This window comes from Pelobates fuscus, chromosome 2 (assembly GCF_036172605.1).
Source record: "Pelobates fuscus isolate aPelFus1 chromosome 2, aPelFus1.pri, whole genome shotgun sequence".
Classification (NCBI taxonomy): domain Eukaryota; kingdom Metazoa; phylum Chordata; class Amphibia; order Anura; family Pelobatidae; genus Pelobates; species Pelobates fuscus.
In genome coordinates this window covers 291,066,567-291,090,304 of record NC_086318.1, presented here as the reverse complement: position 1 = coordinate 291,090,304, position 23,738 = coordinate 291,066,567, and the positions used below count along the sequence as shown (strand labels likewise).

The following is a 23,738-nucleotide window of genomic DNA, read 5'->3' as shown; positions in this document are numbered from 1 at the left end:
AAAGGCAGCGGGAGATTAGAGAGGTTAATGCGTGGCTGAAGTCTTGGTGCAGGAAGGAGGGTTTTGGGTTTTTAGAGCACTGGGCCGACTTTGCGATTGGGTACAACCTATATAGTAGTGATGGATTGCACCTAAACGGAAGGGGGTCTGCAGTGCTGGGGGATAGGATGGCTAGAAGGTTGGAGGAGATTTTAAACTAGTAGTAGGGGGGGAGGGTCATAGCAATCTACAAAATGGAGATAGGACAGAAAGGAGATGGGCTTTAGAACAGTATAAGGAGGGTGGAGACGGGGGGAGGGGCAAGCTCAGAACAGAGAAGCTATGTAATGTTGGTAATTCACAAAATAAACAAGAGACGCATGATATTAAATGTATGCTTACTAATGCAAGGAGCCTAAATAACAAAATGGGGGAACTAGAGGCATTAGCATACACTAAACAATATGATATAATAGGCATAACTGAAACATGGTGGGATGAGACACATGACTGGGCAGTTAACTTAAATGGGTACACATTATTTAGGAAGGATAGGAAAAACAAGAAGGGTGGTGGGGTATGTTTGTATGTCAACCATGATTTAAAGCCAAATCTTAAGCAAATTGAATGCGATGAGGAAAATGTGGAAGCTTTATGGGTAAATATCTGCTTGGGGGAAAAGAAGGGAAACCAACTATTGGTTGGGATATGTTATAAACCACCTAATGTTAATATTGACGAGGAACAACAGCTGTTTGAGCAAATTGAGAAAGCTGCAAATCTTGGTAACACTTTAATTATTGGAGATTTTAATTACCCAGACATAAATTGGGACATAGGGACTAGTAGCTCAGCAAAGGGAATTAGGTTTTTAAACTTGTTAAATGACAACTTCATGTCACAACTTGTACAAGCACCAACTAGAATGGACGCTTGTCTGGACCTGGTTTTAACAAACAACGTTGATCTTTTGACCAACATTCAAGTAGGTGAGCACTTGGGAAATAGTGATCACAATATAGTGTCCTTTGAAATAAACTCAAAAAAACAAAAGCACATGGGGTATACTAAAACATATAATTTTAAAAAGGCCAATTTCAATAAGATAAGGGAAGCTTTACAATATATTGACTGGCATAAACTCTTTAGTGAAAAGAACACTGAGGATAAATGGATCATCTTCCAACAAATATTAGAAAGGTACATTTCTCAGTATGTACCATTGGGAAATAAGTATAAAAGAAACAAATTAAAACCAATGTGGCTTAGTAGAGAAGTAAAACAAGAGATTAAAAATAAGAAAAGGGCATTTAAAGCATTTAAATCAGACAAATCAGATGCATCTTATAAAAGATATAAGAAAGCAAATAATGCGTGCAAAAAGGCAATTAAACTTGCTAAACTTCAAAATGAAAAAATGATAGCTAAAGAGAGCAAAACCAACCCCAAAGCATTTTTTAAGTACATAAATTCCAAAAAACCCAAAAATGAAAGTATAGGTACACTTAAAACTGAAACGGGGGTGTTAGTTAATGAAGACCAAGAAAAGGCAGGAATTCTAAATAACTATTTCTCCTCCGTATATATTAAAGAAGAACCCATGGCAATAGATGTGCAAATGATTGCTACTAAAAACTTGCAGAATAATTGTAATTGGTTAACTCAAGACAATGTGCTGCAGCAACTAAAGAAAGTTAATATAAACAAAGCTCCAGGGCCTGACGGTATCCATCCACGTGTACTTAAGGAACTAAGTGTAGAAATAAGTGAACCTCTGTTTTTAATCTTTCAAGATTCTTTTCTTTCAGGAAGTGTTCCGGAGGATTGGAGGAAGGCAGATGTGGTTCCTATATTCAAAAAGGGTTCAAAATCCTTGCCTGGAAATTATAGACCTGTGAGCTTAACTTCTGTGGCTGGTAAAATATTTGAAAGGTTATTAAGGGATAATATTCAAGAATTCCTTGAGAAGAATATGGTTATCAGCAAAAATCAGCACGGTTTTATGAAGCACAGGTCATGTCAAACTAACTTGATTGCGTTCTACGAAGAAGTAAGTAGAAGTATAGATCAGGGTGTTGCAGTGGATGTGATCTATTTGGATTTTGCCAAGGCATTTGATACAGTTCCACACAAAAGATTAGTGTTCAAACTCAAGGAAATCGGTCTCGATGAAAATGCTTGTTCTTGGGTAGAACATTGGCTTAAAAACAGAATACAAAGAGTTGTCGTTAATGGTAAATTTTCAAGCTGGACAGAGGTGGCAAGTGGTGTCCCTCAGGGGTCTGTTCTGGGACCCCTTCTATTTAACATTTTTATAAATGATCTTGAAGACAGCATTGAAAGTCATGTTTCAGTGTTTGCAGATGACACAAAACTTTGTAAAATAATACAATGTGAGCAAGATATTACTTTGCTGCAGAAGGATTTAGATAGACTGGAGGACTGGGCACTCAAATGGCAGATGAAATTTAATGTTGAAAAATGCAAAGTTATGCACTTCGGCGTAAAGAATACACAAGCAACGTATACCCTTAATGGAAGCGAATTAGGGATAACAACACACGAAAAGGACTTGGGAATTGTTATAGACAACAAACTATGCAACAATGTGCAATGTCAATCAGCAGTGGCCAAGGCCAGTAAGGTATTGTCATGCATGAAAAAGGGCATTCATTCTCGGGACGAGAATATCATTTTGCCTCTCTATAAATCACTGGTAAGACCACATATTGAATATGCTGTGCAATTTTGGGCACCTGTTCTAAAGAAGGATATCATGGCACTAGAAAAAGTGCAGAGGCGGGCTACAAAATTAATAAAAGGAATGGAACATATCAGCTATGAAGAAAGGTTAACAAATTTAAACCTATTTAGTTTAGAAAAACGTCGCCTGAGAGGGGATATGATAACATTATACAAATATATTCGGGGCCAATACAAACCATTGTGTGGAAATCTATTCACAAACCGGACTTTACATAGGACACGAGGCCATGCGTTTAGACTGGAAGAAAGAAGATTTCGTCTAAGGCAAAGGAAAGGTTTTTTTACTGTAAGAACAATCAGGATGTGGAATTCTCTGCCTGAAGAAGTGGTTTTATCAGAGTCCATACAGATGTTCAAACAGCTACTAGATGCATACTTGCAAAGACAGAATATTCAAGGATATAATCTTTCAATGTAGGGTAATAACTGCTTGATTCAAGGATAAATCTGACTGCCATTCTGGGGTCAAGAAGGAATTTTTTGTCCTAGCTTGTTGCAAAATTGTGCTTCAAACTGGGGTTTTTTTTTTTTTTTGTTTGTTTTTTTTTCTTTTGGATCAACAGCAAAAAACAGGTGTGAGGAAGGCTGAACTTGATGGACGCAAGTCTCTTTTCAGCTATCTAACTATGTATGTAACTATATCTAGGCCTGAATTCTAAACCTAGTGTCCTTATTTTGGCACTGTAGCGACTAAGGTTGTCCATGGACAAAGAAAAAGGTTATTGTAGAAAACAACTTTCTGAAAGAACATTTTGTACTGAAAACCAGTGTTTTGCTAAGGGGAAAAATATTGTTTAGATGATTAGATACAACGCACAAGCAAACACATTTTGAAAACTGTCTAATTTGTGACAGAGGCAGGTAGATAGTGAAATACCCAATGAAGTGCTACAACAATCTGTACTACTGGGGAGTTTGCTTTTAACGTAACCTTTCTCTTAATTCTTACATTAAAAACAGTAAAACATATCACAGCGATCAGGGGCAGACTGACACCTCCAAGGGCCCTCGGGCAGTGGGTGATCAAGGGCCCGCCCTCCTGGTCATGGTACAAGATTTTCTGGTCCCCTGCTATTCTTCTCCCCCTTCTTTCTGGTGCTTTTACACATATATTATGTGTAGGCTGCCCAGAACACAGAATGGATGTGTGAGAGCCACACATCCCTGACTCCCACATCCCTGAGTGCCCCCCAAAATGGCCAGATTTACTTTTAAGGGGTTGAATAAACACTGTTTTTAGATGGAGTAACCCTTGCTGGCGTGCCTCCCCAGCAATTAAAATAAAGCACATTTAATTACACACTTCCACTAATTTTGCTAAGGACATCACAAGCAGCATCCCCCACCTTACAACTAGCCACATGTGTTTGGCGTCTACTTGTGGGGTTGCATGTGTGGGGATGTGGCTAGTGATGTAGTGTTCCTGTATGTCAAAGTGTTGTGTTAGATTAATCCTCTCTCTTGTTTTAGCTATTGTACAGCGCTGCAGAATATGTTGGCGCTTTATAAGAGATTGTAAAAGTTGTGTGTGTGAAGGCTGTGTGCAGTATTGCAATGGTGGGTATGCTGTTTGTGATGTGTATGTGAAGGGAGGCTGCATGTAATTTTGTATGTGTGGGGATGCTGCTTGTGGTGTGTCTATACAGTGAGGCTCCTTGTGCGTTTTTGCGTGTGTGAATGGGGCTATTTGCAGTGCATTATGTGAGTAGAGAGGGCTGGCTGTGTTGCAGTGTGTGTGGGATAGAATCTGTAGTAGGCATCTGGTGGTTACTGGGGCTGTAGTGTGTGCCTGTTTGGATTATAGAGGCTCTACTGTGTATAAGTTGGATAGTGGCTGTAGTGTGTGTGTAGGGGGATAAATGCTGAAATAGGTGCAGGGAGGCACAGGGGCTGTGGTGGGCACTGTGAGGCGCGGGAACTGAGGTGGGCGTGGGGAGGCACGGGGACTGAAGTGGGGGTGGGGCTGGACAGAGTATGAGGTGGGACATAGATGTTGTGGCGAGCGCAGGAGGGACATAGGGGCTGTGGTGGGTACTGAAAGGGATAGGAGCTATGGTAGTTGGAGGTGGCATAAGGGATGTGGTGGGAGCATAGGGGCTTGGGTGGAAACATGGATAGGTAGATCCTGGGGTGAGTGTTGGGAGGAATGGTGGCTGAGGTGAGTGCAGGGGGCCTGAGGAGCAGCTGTGGTGGATGCAGACGGGGCTGAGGTGGGTGCCGGGGGAGCTGTGGTTGGTGCACTCGGTGGGTAAAGGGAGAGCCGAGGTGGGTGCAGGGGGAGATGTGGTGTGTGCAGAAGGAGCTGTAGTGGGTGCGGATAGACAAGGGGCTGTTGTGGGCACAGGATGGGACATAGAGGTGTAGTGGGCACAGGGAGGGACATAGTGGCTGTGTGGGTACTGGAAGGTGTAGGAGCTATGTTAGGTGGAGGTGGCATAGGGGCTGTGATTGGTGCATAGGGGATTAGGTGGGTACAGGGATAGGTAGATCCTGGGGTGAGTGTAAGGAGGAATGGTGGCTGGGGTAGGTGCAGGGGAACTGAGTCAGGTGCAGGGGGAGCTGTGGTTAGTACAGGGGGGCTGAGGTGGGTGCAGAGCTGTGGTTAGTACAGGGGGGCTGAGGTGGGTACAGGGAGAAAGGGGGCTAAGGTGGGTGCAAGGGGAGATGTGGTGTGTGGAGGAGGAGCTTAGGTGGGTATTGGGGGCTGAGGTGGGAGCAGAGGTGGGTACTGGGGGCTGATGTGGGTACAGGGGGGCTGAGGTGGGAGCAGAGGTGGGTATTGGGGGCTGAGGTGGGTACAGGGGGGCTGAGGTGGGAGCAGAGGTGGGTACTGGGGGCTGAGGTGGGAGCAGATGTGGGTACTGGGGGCTGAGGTGGGTAAAGGAGGTTGAGGTGGGTAATGAGGGGCAGAGGTGGAAGCAGAGATGGGTACTGGGGGCTGAGCTAGGAGCAGGGGGGCTGAGGTGGGTACTGGGGGCTGAGGTGGGTACTGGGGGCTGAGGTGGGAGCAGAGGTGGGTACTGGGGGCCGAGGTGGGAGCAGAGGTGGGTACAGGGGGGCTGATGTGGGTACTGGGGGCTGAGGTGGGTACTGGGGGGCTGAGGTGGTTAGGGGGCTGAGGTGGGTACTGGGGCTGAGGTGGGTACAGGGGGACTGATGTGGGTACAGGGGGCTGAGGTGGGAGCAGAGGTGGGTACTGGGGGCTGAGGTGGGTACAGGGGGCTGATGTGGGCACTGAGGTGGGAGCAGAGGTGGGTACAGGGGGGCTTAGGTGGGATCCGAGGTGGGTACAGGGGGGCCGAGGTGGGTACTGGGGGCTGAGGTGGGAACAGAGCTGGATATTGGGGGCTGAGGTGGGTATAGGGGGGCTAAGGTGGAAGCAGAGGTGGGTACAGGGGGGCTGAGGTGGGTACAGGGGGGCTGAGGTGAGTACTGGGGGCTGAGGTGGGAGCAGAGGTGGGTACAGGGGGGCTGAGGTGGGAGCAGAGGTGGGTACTGGGGGCTGAGGTGGGTAAAGGGGTGATGATGTGGGTACTGGGGGCTGAGGTGGGTACAGGGGGGCTGATGTGGGTACAGGGGGGCTGAGGTGGGAGCAGAGGTGGGTACTGGGGGCTGAGGTGGTTACGGGGGGGCTGAGATGGTTACGGGGGGGCTGAGATGGTTACGGGGGGATGAGGTGGGTACTGGGGGCTGAGGTGGGTACAGGGGGCTGAGGTGGGAGCAGAGGTGGGTACTGGGGGCTGAGGTCCGTACTGGGGACCGAGGTGGGAGCAGGGGTGGGTACTGGGGGCCGAGGTGGGAGCAGAGGTGGGTACAGGGGGGCTGATGTGGGTACTGGGGGCTGAGGTGGGTACTGGGGGCTGAGGTGGGAGCAGAGGTGGGTACTGGGGGCTGAGGTGGGTACTGGGGGCTGAGGCGGGAGCAGAGGTGGGTACTGGGGACCGAGGTGGGAGCAGAGGTGGGTACAGGGGGGATGATGTGGGTACTGGGGGCTGAGGTGGGTACTGGGGCTGAAGTGGGTACAGGGGGGCTGATGTGGGCACTGAGGTGGGTACAGGGACTGATGTGGGTACATGGGGCTGAGGTAGGAGCAGAGGTGGGTACTGGGGGCTGAGGTGGGTACAGGGGGCAGATGTGGGCACTGAGGTGGGAGCAGAGGTAGGTACAGGGGGGCTTAGGTGGGAGCCGAGGTGGGTACAGGGGGGCCGAGGTGGGTACTGGGGGCTGAGGTGGGAGCAGAGGTGGATATTGGGGGCTGAGGTGGGTAAAGGGGGAATGATGTGGGTACTGGGGGCTGAGGTGGGTACAGGGGGCTGATGTGGGCACTGAGGTGGGAGCAGAGGTGGGTATAGGGGGGCTAAGGTGGAAGCAGAGGTGGGTACAGGGGGGCTGAGGTGAGTACTGGGGGCTGAGGTGGGAGCAGAGGTGGGTACAGGGGGGCTGAGGTGGGAGCAGAGGTGGGTACAGGGGAGCTGAGGTGGGAGCAGAGGTGGGTACTGGGGGCTGAGGTGGGTAAAGAGGGAATGATGTGGGTACTGGGGGCAGAGGTGGGTACAGGGGGCTGATGTGGGCACTGAGGTGGGAGCAGAGGTGGGTACAGGGGGCTTAGGTGGGAGCCGACGTGGGTACAGGGGGGCAGAGGTGGGTATTGGGAGCTGAGGTGGGTACGGGGGGCTGATGTGAGTACAGGGGGGCTGAGGTGGGAGCAGAGGTGGGTACTGGGGGCTGAGGTGGGTACTGGGGGCTGAGGTGGTTACGGGGGGGCTGAGGTGGTTACGGGGGGGCTGAGGTGGTTAAGGGGGGGCTGAGGTGGGTACTGGGGGCTGAGGTGGGTACAGGGGGCTGAAGTGGGTACTGGGGGCTGAGGTGGGAGCAGAGGTGGGTACTGGGGGCTGAGGTGGGTACTGGGGGCTGAGGTGGTTACAGGGGGCTGAGGTGGTTACAAGGGGCTGAGGTGGGTACAGGGGGCTGAGGTAGATACTGAGGTGGGTACAGGGGGGCTGAGGTGGGAGCAGAGGTGGGTACTGGGGGCTGAGGTGGTTACAGGGGGGCTGAGGTGGGAGCAGAGGTGGGTACTGGGGGCTGAGGTGGGTATAGAGGGGCTGAGGTGGGAGCAGAGGTGGGTACTGGGGGCTGAGGTGGGTACAGGGGTGCTGAAGTGGGTACTGGGGTGCTGGTGTGGGTACTGGGGTGCTGGTGTGGGTACTGGGGGGGCTGATGTGGGTACAGGGGGGCTGAGGTGGGTACAGGGGGGCTTAGGTGGGTACCGGGGGGCTGGTGTGGGTGCAGGGGGGCTGAGGTGGGTGCAGGGGGGCTGAGGTAGGAGCAGGGGGGCTGAGGTGGGAGCAGGGGGGCTGAGGTGGGAGCAGAGTTGGGTACTGGTGGGCTGAGGTGGGTACTGGGGGGGCTGATGTGGGTACTGGGGGGCTGATGTGGGTACTGGGGGCTGAGGTGGGTACTGGGGGGGGCTGATGTGGGTACTGGGGGGGGCTGATGTGGGTACTGGGAGGGCTGATGTGGGTACAGGGGGCTAATGTGGGTACAGGGGGCTGAGGTGGGTACAAGGGGCTGAGGTGGGTACATGCGGCTGAGGTGGGTACAGGGGTGCTGAGGTGGGTACAGGGGTGCTGAGGTGGGTACAGGGAGGCTTATGTGGGTACTGGGGGGGCTGATGTGGGTACAGGGGGCTGAGGTGGGTACTGGGGGGGCTGATGTGGGTACTGGGGGGGCTAATGTTGGTACAGGGGGCTGAGGTGGGTACAGGGGCGGATGTGGGTACTGGGGGGCTGATGTTGGATACTGGGGGGGCTGAGGAGGGTACTGGGGGGCTGAGGTGGGTACTGGGGGGGCTGATGTGGGTACTGGGGGTCTGATGTGGGTACTGGGGGGGCTGATTTGGGTACTGGGGGGGCTGATTTGGGTACTGGTGGGGGCTGAGGTGGGTACTGGGGGGGCTGATGTGGGTACTGGGGGGGCTGATGTGGGTACTGGGGGGCTGATTTGGGTACTGGTGGGGGCTGATTTGGGTACTGGTGGGGGCTGATGTGGGTACTGGGGGAGGCTGATGTGGGTACTGGGGGGGCTGATTTTGGTACTGGGGGGCTGATTTGGGTACTGGGGGGGCTGATGTGGGTACTGGGGGGGGCTGATGTGGGAGCAGAGGTGGGTACAGGGAGACAGGGGGTACTGAGCTGAATGAAAATTAGCTTACCTGTCCTGTCTGCTAGGCTGCTGTAGCTCCTTATCGTCCGGGTGCTCTTCAGGCAGGGCAGGCCTGGCCCGCCTCTTCCTCCTCACACACAGCACCGCACGGCTGGAGACCTGGCAGCAAGAACTGAAGGTCTCCCTGAGAGAGGGGAAATGGGTGAGGGTGGAGAGGGGGGTTTAACTACAAAGTGATATGCTGCAGGGGTCCTGCAGCATATCACTGGAATAACGAAAAAATCATGTTCTGGCTGGGGAGATCTTTGATCTCCCCAGCCAGAGCATGGATGGGCTGCCGGGCCCCTGACTGCCTCGGGCCCTGGGTCCATGACCGATCTGCCCGACCTGTCAGTCCGCCCCTGAGAGCGATGATATTGTCAGTGAAAGTGACATTTTTTTTGCATTTTTCACACACAAACGGTACTTTCACTGATGATATTATTGCTGTGATACGTTTTACTGTTCTGATACACTAATATTTGTGTTCAGCAAAGTCTCCTGAGTATAACAGTACCCCACATGTAGGTTTTATAGTGTGAAAGTTACAGGGTCAAATATAAGGCTTGATTTTACTTTATTTCCACTAAGCAGTATTTACTCACCTGCTCTCCTGCTGCCCACTGTGGTTCCTTCTAACTTTATAGCATGCTCTTCCAGCTGTTTGAAATCACAGTCAATAACCTTCTCATTCCTCCTAAATGTTACCAGTTACTGCAATTATATGTGTAATTCTTCCTGCCATCACTTACAAATTCCCCCTGCTACTTTTTGTCTCATTTCCCTATTTTAACCTTTAGCTTGTGAGTTTAACCCCTTAAGGACACATGACATGTGTGACATGTCATGATTCCCTTTTATTCCAGAAGTTTGGTCCTTAGGGGGTTAAAGACTGTATTGGTCTATTTATATGTTACTGTCTTTTTCCCAATTGTACAGTGCTGTGGCATATGTTGGGCTTTAAAAAAATTAAATAATTTGTGTTTGTCTACTTTGAATACAGTGAATTCAGAGAAACCATGGAACATAATGGTATGGAAGTAGATGGCATAAAGATTCAGACTAACTGTTCTGTAATCAACTGTGCACATACACCAACTCCTGACAATGCCAGAGGCCATACTGTAGTTTTACTATGCAATGGAGCATACCAGCAGGTAAAAACAAAAATATGCTACCAAAGTTATCTTGCAACCTTCAGGGTCCTTAAAATTGGAATAAACCTTTTTCCCTTTTGAAAAGTTAAATTTAAACCAGTTTGCTCTGGAACTTTTTGTGTGTTACAGTAACTAGAGCCTGAATAAGAGTCCACTGGGCCTGTGCTGTCAATTATGATGGCCTTATTACAAAATCTTATTGACAGAAAGCACAAGATGCACTTATAAGAATATACATTCCCTATGCTAATACCTCACTTTCATCTCCCAATCAAATCCATACCCTCAACATTGGCATACTGTGGTGCAAGACATTGTTGGGCAGGGTGAAAGGAGATGGGTCAGTGAAACAAATCATGTCACTGGCACTGCCAAAAGAGACGGTCCCGTCTGGAGAGGGATGCAAGTCTGTCCGAAAAATTGGAAGGTCAGTCTGCCAATTATGCAGAGCAGAATATGCAGACAGTGCTGAATCAGCACCCTGAGCTCAGCTTGAATGCATCTAATGATGTGCTAATTCTATGCTTTCTGGGAACGATTCCCTGATATCACTCAGCACTCATTTGTATACTTGTACAAGCACTGTACTTGTACTCCTTCCCTTCTTACTTGCAGACAGAATCAAAAAATGTTGCACCCCATACACACCACTCATGGTGTAACATCACCTAAACCATGCCCCTGTGTGCTGCACTTTGGCTTGGCAACACCATGTAACACCCTTATCATCTAACACAGGAGTGCCCAAAAGGAAGGTTTGCAATATTTTAGAATGCATTAGATTGACAAAGAACTCTGGAAGCTGTAGTTTTAAAACATCTGGGGCCTACCTTTTGGGCACCCCTGATCTGACACACTGACACACACACAGGCTCATTAAAAAACACAATACACACATGCTCTTTAATACACATAGAGACACATAACTTCACAGACACACAAAGGCTCACTACAGACAAGCTGACATATTCATACATACAAGGTCACTACAAACAAGCTCACTGACACAAAAGCACAAGCTCACTGCATGCCCAGGCTCAGTGGTACATATATTCACTGCATGCTGGCCATTTTACACTTATTAGTACTGTGATGGTAGACTGTGAAAGGTTGCCTCATAGTTCTAGCTGCTATTTCACATGGCTCTTCTGTGGTTTTCGGTTGGTTCAGGTTTGGGGGCACTGCAATCAGCCTGTATAGAAGTTCCACTTTTGTCTCCGTTAATCCTGCTGCCTCTTTTCAGCCTTATTGTTCCTTCCCTCCAGCATGTAACTTCCCCACACACAGGGCAGGGGGTGAGAGCACAAGGACAGGGCATCGTCAATCTGCCTTTATAAAAAGGATTGCATGCAGTCAATGTGTTGGGCACAGGTGGCCAGCAGCTGGATATGGTGTGAGTTATGGCTGGGATGCAGCCATTTGCTCCCAGGTGCCATCCTTTAATAAGCAGCAAGAGAATACCCCATCCTGATTATCTAAGTTCCTGTTCTGGACCTTTGTTCCTGTGTTGGATTAACCTATAGGCATCTTGGAGCCTCTAACACAGAGCTCTAACACAGATCAATTTTTGTGGGTGATGCTCTTCCCACACGTTGTGTTTTTTATTACATACCGAAAGCATGTTTCTTTGTTTTCATTTTTCTAGATTTTATGTCTTTATTTAATCCTGTTCCATATGTATAAGTATAAACTCTGTGTGCTCACTATAGAGTGTAATTGTATATTTTATTGTTACAGTATGAAAAGTCAACTTTATCTTAACTAATGTATAGCCAGTCAGTCCACACATGTTTTGTTCACTGTTACCCCTAAGCCCATTTAATTAATTCCCTTTTCACAAAGCAAGAGTAAAAGGGCAGTAAGATATATATATATATATATATATATGTATTTTTTATTATTTCTTCTTTTTTAATCACTGATCGTATTCTGAGGGCACGTGCCTGGAGCTTCAGCTCAAGCGGTTCCTATGTTAAAGGGACCCTGACAGCAACTGCATACATATTAAAAAATAAATATAAAAAAAAAAAAAAAAATTGTCACATTTGATCCACCAAAGAAAAATATTTGGTCAAGTTTAATCTAGATAGTATACTGATCCTAGAAAGTAGAACCAACCCTCCCCCCCTCCCTTTTTTCCCTCTTACCCTCCCTTCCTTAATTGTTTTTGTTTAAAATGTATTTTGAAACGGTTCAATAGAAATAATTTGAAAAGAAATTTGTATTGATTTTAACATTTAACATACTTTTTTGTCCAATAGTTTAGATAAGGTATTAATGTAACCATTAAAAAGACTTTAAACAAAGTTGTTATATAATACTAAGCTGGTGTACAAATACTGCTACTCAAGTTTCCAGACGGTAGAGCCACAGGAAGGTAATTCAGACTCGAATGATGCGCTACTCATGTATTGTGTTGCACCAAGAATAAACCTGCACCTTCTTAAGACATTGGCTCTTGTGCTCTTTGGAAATGTAAGTTCCCAATAGGAAGTAACATGAAAACAGCAGCAGGAGGGAGAAAGGATGAAAAACTGGTTTTGGGTTTATGACTGCATTAAATAGGAACTGGCATGGTAACTTGTTTTGTTTTGTTGGTATCTTTGTCTTTACAAACACAATTGTTTGATGAATCCCAGTAAATGTCACTTTGCAAAAGCAGGAACAGTTTAAAGGCTTAAATGTTAATCCTACTAGCACTAAGGAGGCAGATTTTGAACAGGACGGTCATATGTACACTTTTTGACATTTCTAATAAATCCTCAATTCATTTTTATTATTCTAAAATCAAAAAATAAACAAGGAAACGACCTGTTATTTTTAAACTGAATCCTATAATTAAAATAAAGTTATTACCATTTTAAAACATGGTAACAATGGCTTCAATTACATTTTAAACTATACTTGCTTGCACAAAATACACTTTGTTTCAGTGGTTTATGATAAATAGATTTTCTTATCTATAAAACTCCGATTTTTAGTAAGGCAAAAAAGAAAATATAAAATATTCCAAATCTCAGTTTTTTATGTCTCTTCGAGAAGACTTTAATTGCACTGTACATTGGCTTCCGTGACTTCAAAAGAGGGTGTGGAAAGGTCAGTTATGCATATATAAACTCTCTTTTATTATAAAAAATGCAAGAAAAAGAGTGTTTCTTTTCACAGTTTTGGCAATAGTAATTTGTACATAATTGTAGTAATTGTAATAGTAATTCAAAATAAATTAATTTATTTGTACTCATTTAACCTCTTAAGGACGGCGTGCGCTCTATGCCGTCCTTTTTGGGGAGGTCCTAAACGCTGGTGGCATCATAGAATGTCCCCACCTTCCTTACTACTTACTGGGTCCCCGCCGTTCCCACACCGGTGGTTGTGATCCTGGGGTCTGCCTGGGAGCTCAGGCAGACTCCCTCTGCCCCCCCTGGCCATGTGATCGTGGGGTCCTCACGGTCACATGGCTGGAATAGCCGGCTTACGCAGTGCCTGCAGGGGACCTACCTGAACTATATTATATATAGGCAGAAAGTCCAGAGAATTTGGCTCGCAAGCCCTATATTTACCCCTTTAACTTTCCAGGACACCATAAAACCTGTACATGGGAGGTAGTATTTTACTCGGGAGACTTCGCTGAACACAAATATTAGTGTTTTAAACAGTAAAACATATCACAATGATGATCTCATCAGTAAAAATGCATTTTTCACACACAAACTGTACTTTCACTAAAGATATAATTGTTGTGATACATTTTACTGTTTTTAAACACTAATATTTGTGTTCAGTGAAGTCTCCCGAGTATAACAGTACCCCCAAAGCACAGGTTTTATGGTGTTTTCAAAAGTTACTGAGTCAAATGTAAGGCTTGAGTTTCCTTTATTTTCACATTATATTTGCCAGATTGGTTATGTTACCTTTGAGGCCATATGGTAGCCCAGAAATGAGAATTACTCCCATGATGGCATGCCATTTGCAAAAGTAGACAACCCAATGTATTGCAAATGGGGTATGTCCAGTTTTTTTTAGTAGCCACTTAGTCACAAACACTGGCCATAATTAGCGTTCAATTTAGTTTTTTACATTTTTTTACAAACAACAAATATGAATGCTAACTTTGGCCAGTGTGACTAAGTGGCTACTAAAAAAGACCGGACATACCCCATTTATAATACCTTGGGTTGTCTACTTTTGCAAATGGTATGCCATCATGGGGGTAATTTTCATTACTGGGCTACCATACAAGCCTGGCGGTCCTGTTGGGGGCTGGCAGGAAGCTGTAACTTACCTTTCCTGCAGCTCCTGTCAGCTCCCTTCTCTCTCCTGCGTTCCAGTCAGCTCCAACTGCAAGTCTTGCGAGAGCCGCGGGGTCAGAGCGTTGCCACGGGTAACCGTGGCAACGCTCCGCGCGGCTCTGACACAGCGAGACTTGCAGTGGGGAGCTGACCGGAACGCAGGAGAGAGAAGGGAGCTGACAGGAGCTGCAGGAAAGGTAAGTAAACGCTTCCTGCCAGCCCCCTCCTGCACAGTACACACCACTGGACCACCAGGGAATGAGAGCCCCCCTCCCTGGCCTTGTATCAAGCAGGGAGGGGGGACGAAAAAAATATAAATACAAATTTAAATAATAAAATAAAAATAAAATATTAATATAAAAAAAATAATGATATAAAAATAAAATAATAATATTAAAAAATAATAATATTAAAATAATAATAATTAAAAAAATAATAAAAATGTCCACCCCCCACCAAGGCTCTGCATCACATACACAAACACACTCTGCATAACACACACACACACACACACTGCATTCATACACACACTGCATTCATACACACACACACTGCATTCATACACACACACGCTGCACTAATACACACACACACAGCATTCATACACACACACAGCATTCATACACACACTGCACTCACACACACACACCGCATTCATACAAACACACTGCATTATATACACACACACTGCATTCATTCATACACACACTGTAAATAAATATTCAATTAATGTAATTTTTTGGGGATATAATTTTATTTAGAAATGTACCAGTAGCTACTGCATTTCCCACCCTAGTCTTATACTCGAGTCAATACGTTTTCCCAGTTTTCTGGGGTAAAATTAGGGGTCTCGACTTATATTCGGGTCGACTTATACTCGAGTATATATGGTACATATTTGCTGTGTATTTTGTAAAAAAAAACAAAAAAAAAACCTCCCTCCATCTGTGCCTACCCACTCCCTCCCACCCTTCGATGGCTCAGATTGTGCGAATTCGCTCTGAGCCAGCAAAACGGTCCAATCGCAGGCTTTTCTAAAATAAGCCTATGACTGGAGCACACAAGGGTTGCCATGATGTCAGATGGAGGATGGAGATAAGTGTCAGGAGCTTGCAACAACATAACAACCTTTTTGTGTTTAGAATGTTTTTTTATTTATTATTATTTTAACAGACAGAAAATAATGATGATGGTGACATTGGTTTACAACAGTTGATTTAGTAAATATGAAAATATTTAATTTTACCAGAGGAAGAGGGGTTTGCAATAAAGATTTATGGAATGGTTATATAAGGTACTTAAACACATGCCAACTTATAAAGGGCAAAGTGTGGGGGGTGAGACAACTTTAATCAATGGTTAAACAGAGCATGTGGCATGCAGTGTCTATATAATCCACAATTCACCCTAGGATGTCCCTTTTAGCTAAATAGACAAAAAATATACACATGTATAACGGATAACAGAAAAAAACATACATCATGGTTCATTTTCTTTAGGTATATTAAATAACAAGTCAAGATTATATACACATATAAAGCGCAATATTAAATAACTTTCATTAAAATCTATTTAAGCCATTGCACACAAGCAACCAGCAGAACAAAATATGTACAACTGATGAAAATATATAATTACATAACCCAATATTTCGATGTCAGTTAAAATATATATGTATAGAAAAACAAATAAAAAACAAACAAAATTAAGTACAGTGTGAACACAGAGCCCTTTAAAAAAAGAGGAAGGGTCATTGACAGTTCAGTTAAGGAAAGTCTTTCCACGAAACAGAATTTTCATTGTTCTATAAAAAAAAGAAAGACTGCATGCTGTCCAGGAGAATGACTTCTTGCCTGTCTTTAAACCATGGTTATAACCTTTAAGGATGCTGGCTGGAATCTCCTAATTTTTTTTTTTAGTGCTTTTGATGCTTTTATACGACAGACTTTTGGCTCCGGTTGAAGATGTCTGTTTCTAGACTCTGTAACTACGGGATGCCTAGCTGTAGTCTCAGTCCACACAAAATCACTCTCATCAGTATCCTCCAGAGTAATACTGCTAGTGCTTGTAAAAGCTTCTGAGTCACTTTCACTGGATTCACTGTCCCCAAATCGATTAGTAGTATAGTCACTGACCTCCTCTTCACTTGTCTCAATTATGGTGGAGTGGAAGAGAGAGGCACACTCTGCTGAATATTCAGACTCACTTTTCGCATAGATTTCCATCGGTTGGTGATACTTAGAAGTATTCCTTAAACTTACAGTCCGCATAACACCTGCCTTTTTTATTGGCTGTCTATGTTGTACTATGTCTGGTCTAGTGCAACCATGATATCCAGACAGCTGACTCTTTATTGAAATCTCTACTGACGACTGCCATTTACGCTGCTTTTTATTTATGGCCCTTTCAGCATTAACACTGTCAAGGGAATGCAAAGCATTAGATGAACGTCTATAAACTTGAGACTTGGGCGTAATCTGTGGGATTTTAAACTGAACAGGATACAAACTTGTTTCTGAACAAGACCTGCCAGCAGCCTCCCCAATGAAAGTAGGTCTTCTAATGAGTTTTCCACCACTTGTATTAGGTCTATTATGCTGCCTCCATTCGTTTGGGGGTCTGGAAGTTTCTTTTAATCTTTGTTTGTCCATGGCAAGCCCAGATTGCCCTGGTCTTATTTTTTTTTCACTGTTTCTTTTCTTTACTAATTTGTTTTTGGAGGTAGACAGTCTTAGCTTAATTTGATGGGTTTCAGCTGGTACAAAATTGGCTTGGACAAATTCAGACTGAACAACTTTACCACTATGACATTTATTCCTAGGGCTGCTGTACCTTTTGCTTTTTTGGGAGGGTATAAGTCTACTTTGTAAGTGTGAGGCATTTTTGATGAATTCTTCAGATGCTAAGTTAGAATATGATCCAAGTTCTACAGACTCTGCTGAGGTATCCTCTATTGTACTTAGACGACAGTGAAACTTATTAAAAGTTTTATGCTCTTGTGTTGGAAGGAAGTCTGGTTGCTTTTCATGTACATCATACATAACATGTTGCTTTGCAACTTCACTAGAATATGTCTCTTTTCCTGGATTGACTTCTTCCTTGGCAACATCTAATGTGTAGACCTGTTTGTCGGTAGGGCAACTGCTGCTATTAATTTTTACTCCACCGGGGCTAGATCTTAAAACAAGTCTCTGCTGTTTTACGGCTGGCTGAGTCTTTTCTTTGCATTCAGGTTGGGTATTAGTTTTGCATTTGCTTAATTGCAGCAATTTGTTTATATAACCTCCAGGTTTGAGATCTGTATGCAAGTCATTTCTTTCCATTATCCCACACATCACAGGGTTCAGAGTATTGTTATCTTCCAGAGCACAACGGTCTGTATCTTGGGGCTCTTCAGATAACGCAAAAAGAGGACTTTGAAGGGCTACAGCATGGAGGGGGCTTGGGTATGGGTACACATCATTTCCTCTTTTACAAACTAAATCATTCTGGTATCTTGGATCCACTGGATGGAACTGTATGTCATTAGCACGGCAATGTGCTGGAACGTTTGGAGATTCAGCAGCGGATTGTAGCCTACGCTCTAAGGGAATCAATCTGTCAAGGTCCCCTACAGAAAAAAGAAAGAAAACAAAGCATCCATTACAAACTGTCATCATAATGTAATTATGCTACACAATATAATACGTAGCAATGCACATTGAAAACGTTTGGTTGCACACATCCATTTTCAAATGTGCATACAACAGAATTCATCTATCTGTGTCCGGTCTTCCTTTGGACTGTGAGCATACTTTATCATATATGTAGTGGTCCAACATGTTGGAAACACCAAAAACAACTTGGTTAATGAATATTTAAATAACATCAATGATAAAGGGCAGGTCAGATCTGGGCTGAGTAGGGAAAAGCGAATATGTCCTGCAACTGCTGCTTGTATAATTGTGCAGCCAAAATGCATGCACTTGACATAACTTATTGCAAAAGCTTGTGTTCTGGCTATGGTTCTAATGTATGCGGAAGCGTCATGTCTTCAGCCTTGCTGTTTCCAAGCCCAGAATTTTAACAATATAAATAAAGGTATAACTTTATTTTTCTAATTGCTGGTTTGTGCTTTTTTTCTTTTCTTTGGAAGTTATGCATTGTATGTTTTTCTCTTATGTTTTATAGCAACAGAACCTGTAATTACCCTTCAGCAATATTTAATTTCCTGGAATTACCGGTACATTATATCATATTTTGATTTATGGTTCTAACTAATTACATATTTCCAGGTGGAACTGAATATAATGTGGCATGCACAGATAAGAAGATATTTGCATGACACCATTTACAATATATATGTTGGCAGGTATTTTGTTGACCAGGCCAGCAGCTGGCCTAAGGCTGCCAGTCCTTCATTGATGTTTATTTTTGACAATTGTTACACGTGCGGGAAGTTTTAATTAGCTAGACAAGTGCAATTTTGGGTGCAAGTGTTAAATGTTAAGGGATCTATGACTACATTTAATTAAGCAATTTGCCCTAGAACATGAAAGCTTTTGCTTTCATAAATCTCTCACAATAAAACATTAAGTTAGATTTTATTTTTGCCTGAAAACCTTTGCAGGACGCTTTCACTGCATGTTAAAACAGAATGAAAAATAGCCACTTAATATACACGCAACATAAATGAAGACAGTGAAGGTGATTTATAAATGTACTGCAAATAAAAAAAACAGAGCATGGTTCACGTCACTAAGGAAACCAAGTAAATGTTCTTTCTGATTGCTTTCCTCCACTTTTAAAAACTTTGACCCACTTTACAGTTTGCGATATTTTTGTATAAATCTAATTCCTTGTTCAAAGGATTTTTCAGTAATTGAAAAACATTTTTTAAATGACAAAAAGTATTACATTATGTGTTTATGGATTCATATAGTACTAAGTATTTAAAATAGCAGTGAACCTTATATTAATAATTATATTAACTCATGATCTGAAAGAATATTTTAAATCTTTGGCATTGTGGTAAACAGCGGTGTTACTTATCATCATCCTTCCAGGGATTTGGGTTGGATTTGGCAGGTGACTGCCCTCTATTATTCTCTCTTGAGACTGCTGATCTTCCAATATTTACTTTATATACTTTATGTAAGCAAATTGGTTTCCATCCCCCTGACTGGGCTGTTAAAGGCAACGACAATACCTTTTTCTCAATATTCCTGCAATTTAGACTGTGCTGGGGAGACACTTAAACACATCTGTTTTTCAACATTTCTAAAAGTGTTTTTAGCTTGATATTACATGTGACATGCTATGATATTGCATGTCATTTAAACTATAGTGTTGGAAGGTACACTCCAGGATGGACTTAACCACATATTTTAAATTGTATGATACAGATAAAGCAAACAAAACAAGTGCAGTGTAATGTAGTGTATATACACCTCCCCTAGCCATGCCTCTCAACCATCCTGATTGCAAGGCCTGTCCCAACATCCTGCCTTTGTACCCTGGTGTCTCGCTTTTTGTGACACTAGGAAGCTAGTCATTAGATAGGTTTGGGGCACTCCTGCTATATTAAGGGCATTAGGACCCTGCAGACAACACTGAAACTATGCTCCCTACAGACTCTTCCCTTAGTGGGAAAGCCTGCAGGATGGACAGGTAGCCTAGAGTGTATTCACGGCAAGATAACATGCCATGAACTCTGGCAGATCCACAACCTTTTAGGTGGAACCACCCCGTTTCTGGCAAGTCTGCCCCTTTTGGAGCAGAGCTAGTTTTAGCTCTCTGTCTGAGCTAAGCCCGGTGGTGCAGGGCTTAGCTCATTGGCTAAAATTGATTATCTGACACTCTCAGCACATGAGCTTGCCAAGCAGAGAGTGGCATCTGATAAACCCCAAGTAAGAGGTCAACACATTGTATAACAGTTTGACTACTTACAATAGGGGGTGCCAGGGAATTCCAGGATCACTATAGGTAGTGCCAAGTAGCACCATAGAGTGCTGTAGTAGTTCTGGTGCAGAGCGTTCCTTGAAAGTGCCTCTTTTTGCTGTGGTAAAGTCTGTTCTAACTAGTAAGTCAGTGACTACGTTAAATAATTCTAGCTTACTCTTTATTTTTAAGAGCCATGTTAACCATGTTAACCATAGGTGTTTGGAATATGTAGTTTAGCAGCAGCAGCTCAATTTATCACATAAGAAAGCTTTGAAGGACTCATTTAGAGGAGGGGGGAACTTAAACAGACACCCATCATGCATAATTACTTGGATTGGCAGGGTTATATATCAGCTGCACCCTGTGACATTTCTGAGTGAGTAGGGTCTAATAATTCTCTGTGTACAGGGACTCGATGAAAAAAAAAAACTTATTTGAACCTTAACTTATGAAAGGAGCACAGTTTGTCAAGGTGCTTATGTTGACCATTTACATAATTTGGCTAAATTTTCCTTTTAAACTATAGTACCGTAAGTTGAAGATTCAGAAATGTTTAAAAAAACATTCCATGCAGTGACACCAGGTGAAATGTAATTTTAGTATTGTGATTAGACCTGGGGTTGAGGGGACTGCAAATTTAATATTTTGTGTGAGAAGCACAGCAGAAAGTTAAAGGTAACCTCAGGGTCCAAAAATGCACATTTGTTATGCATATATAAGTAATTGTAGCCAAAAAAATATGCATTTACTAAAATGTGTTCAAATATTTCCAAAGCACTAAAAAGCTAGATTTGCATCTTTACCCAGCACTTAATTCTTTGAATTTAATGCTTCTCAAAGAGAAGAAGTGAGGACAAATTTCAAGAGATGGGTGTTTTCATTGAGATTTACCCATTAACACTGTCACGGCATTCTATGCCATCCTACATATGGGTGCTTCAAAGAATGTAGGGCAGCATAGAACATCTTGCTTATATGTTATGTGCAGGGTTAAATCCCTGCTCACACTAGGGAACCACAGGTATCAATGGATACCCTGGGCTCTCCTCTGTCTCCTGTGGCCATTTTTTCATGAACTACTTGCTCCGCTGGAAGCAGCTCTTTAAATAGGCATAGCCAGTGCTGGGCTTAGCCAGGTTCCAAACACTGATCTCTGTATATTCGGTTTAAGTGTAATTCAAAAAATGGCCAGTAGGTAGTGGCAACATACCACCATCTACTGTGTTAAATACAGTACAATTCATTTCTAATATCAGAATTGATATTAGCAATGGGTCACCTTATTGTTGGGGCTTGGTTTAGTGGTGGGGTTAGATTAAGCCGTTATCCTTAGTGTTGGGGTAGGGAAAGCTTTAGGGTTAGGTTAAGGTTAGTGTAGGGTTAGGATTAATGCTGGACAGTTTATGGGTTAAAAAAAAAAAAGTGACACTTATGAAAGTGTTTTCATCTTAGAAAGATTAATTGCCTGACAATTGTCTGGTAGCACTGTGTGTGTAAACTAGCCTTGTAAAGCTTATCAAAGGCATCTGGGGTGCTTAGAATCCTGTTTTTTCTGACACCAAATTCAAAAATAACAGATATTGCCAGCCAGGAAGAGTAATTTCCAACTAGCTAAGCCATAACCCATAGAGGCAGCCCTACACACAGAAAACAATATGATAAAATAATGTATCTATGTAATGGCTGAACATTTTAAAAGGCTGCAGGAATATGGTATTTGCACCTTAATCACTTCAGTATGGTGAAGTGGCTATGGTACTGAGAATTTAATAGTGAATTAATGATCTACACTCATGTGCAGTTGAGAAAAAGACCATCTGTCTGCCATTAATTCAACCAATCCATTAGCATATATATTATTGATCTCATTGTATTTCAAGGAAATATAAGCTTGTATTGATGATGATTAAAAAAGTATAATGGTCAAAACAAAATCTGAATTCTGAAGATCCCTACTGGACATTCCTGGAGTAATTACAGTAATTAAATTATATATGAATATTCTCACCTGTTGAGACGGGTCTTGTTCTTTGCCTCGGTGCATTGACTGCAATATCAACGTTTATTTTCATCTGGTTGACTTCCTTGGAGTAATCTCCAAACTGTTGGAAATTACTAGTGGGAGAGGAGACATGCACAATGGTCTCATCTGCTGATCTTGGCCTGTAGTCAAACACACTTAAACGGTTCCTGAGCTCCTGGGAACAAGGCTTCAGGCTGCTGCGAGATGAAGACATGCATTCGCTATACACCGAGGTGCAAGAATTCGACAATGAGCAAGAGCCGCCATCACTTAGCTCATAGAAACCTACAAAAAAAAAAAAGAGCAAAATAAAATACAATTATTTTGTCCATGGACACAAAATGGATGTGTATTTATCATTATTAAAATATATATATATCTAAAGTGAGAATTGCCAGGGATTCAAAGTGAATTTCAAATTAAAGGCCAAAAAATTGAAAAAGATAGCATAACTAGTTTGATTTTAAATGTTAAAGTCACTTTGAATTCGATTTGAATTCCCTGCAACTCTCACTTTAGTAAATAACCCTGATAAACTCCTCAGTGTCAAATAACACAGTGTAAAAATAAAAGTTTGATTAAGTGTCAGAAAATAACCTGAACTTTAAATTGAGATCTGGTCATTGTGACTGCAATCATTTCACTTTTTTAATTTTTTTTGCACAATACAGAAACACCATCAAGCAGCATCGCGTTATATGATAAATTGTTGCAGAATATGTTGGCGTTTGATGCATAAATTGTTGCAGAATATATTGGTGTTTTATGAAATGCTGACATACATTTCAGCGCAGATCCTCCCATCCAAAACATGTTTTACTTCTTGTGATTTCTGTGTATTACATATTCTAAAACAGGGTTAGGCAAACTTCAACATTTCACATGTTGTGAACTACATATCTCCCAATGCTCTTACAGCTATAACGCTGGCAAAGCATCAGGTAAGATGTAGTTCACAACATCTGGAGTGCCAAAGGTTGCCTACCTCTGTTCTAGAATATGTTGCCCCTGTATTTGCACAAATTACTACAGATGTTTTTTTAGTACTAGAACACTCTTCCAGCGCTATTAGTCTGTGCTAGAGACACTTTCTTCTAAACATTGTTTAATATTATTAGCAAAAGTGTGATAGTAGTGTCTACATGTCAAAGGTAACATTTGCTGCTATTCTCAAAGTAAAGAACTTAATAATATTGAAAAATTATAAGATGGAGTAAGATTTTATCTCTATTATGGCTGATCATCATTTGCACCAAGTCCATGAAAACATGGCAGACCTTAAAGGTTTAAAGATGGAAGGCATGTTGTGCATGTATCAGATGCTCATTAACCATTGCTGTAAAATACCGCCAACATGCTTGACGTGTCATAATTGTATTATATAACATATAGCATGTTGAC

The 23,738-nt window shown here is 43.3% G+C and overlaps 1 protein-coding gene across 1 annotated transcript in view; it reads right to left on the bottom strand.

Annotated features, from left to right (window-relative positions):
- Nucleotides 1-15,590: 15,590 nt before the first annotated feature.
- The window catches only part of DACT2 (dishevelled binding antagonist of beta catenin 2), a 30,126-nt gene continuing 21,978 nt past the window's right edge, over nucleotides 15,591-23,738 (bottom strand). The window contains exons 3-4 of the mRNA XM_063441254.1: nucleotides 22,323-22,622; nucleotides 15,591-18,002 (exon numbers count right to left, since the gene is read on the bottom strand). Of these exons, the coding sequence (XP_063297324.1) occupies nucleotides 16,252-18,002; nucleotides 22,323-22,622 (2,051 nt within the window). The 3' untranslated portion in view covers nucleotides 15,591-16,251. The remainder of the gene's footprint in view (nucleotides 18,003-22,322; nucleotides 22,623-23,738) is intronic.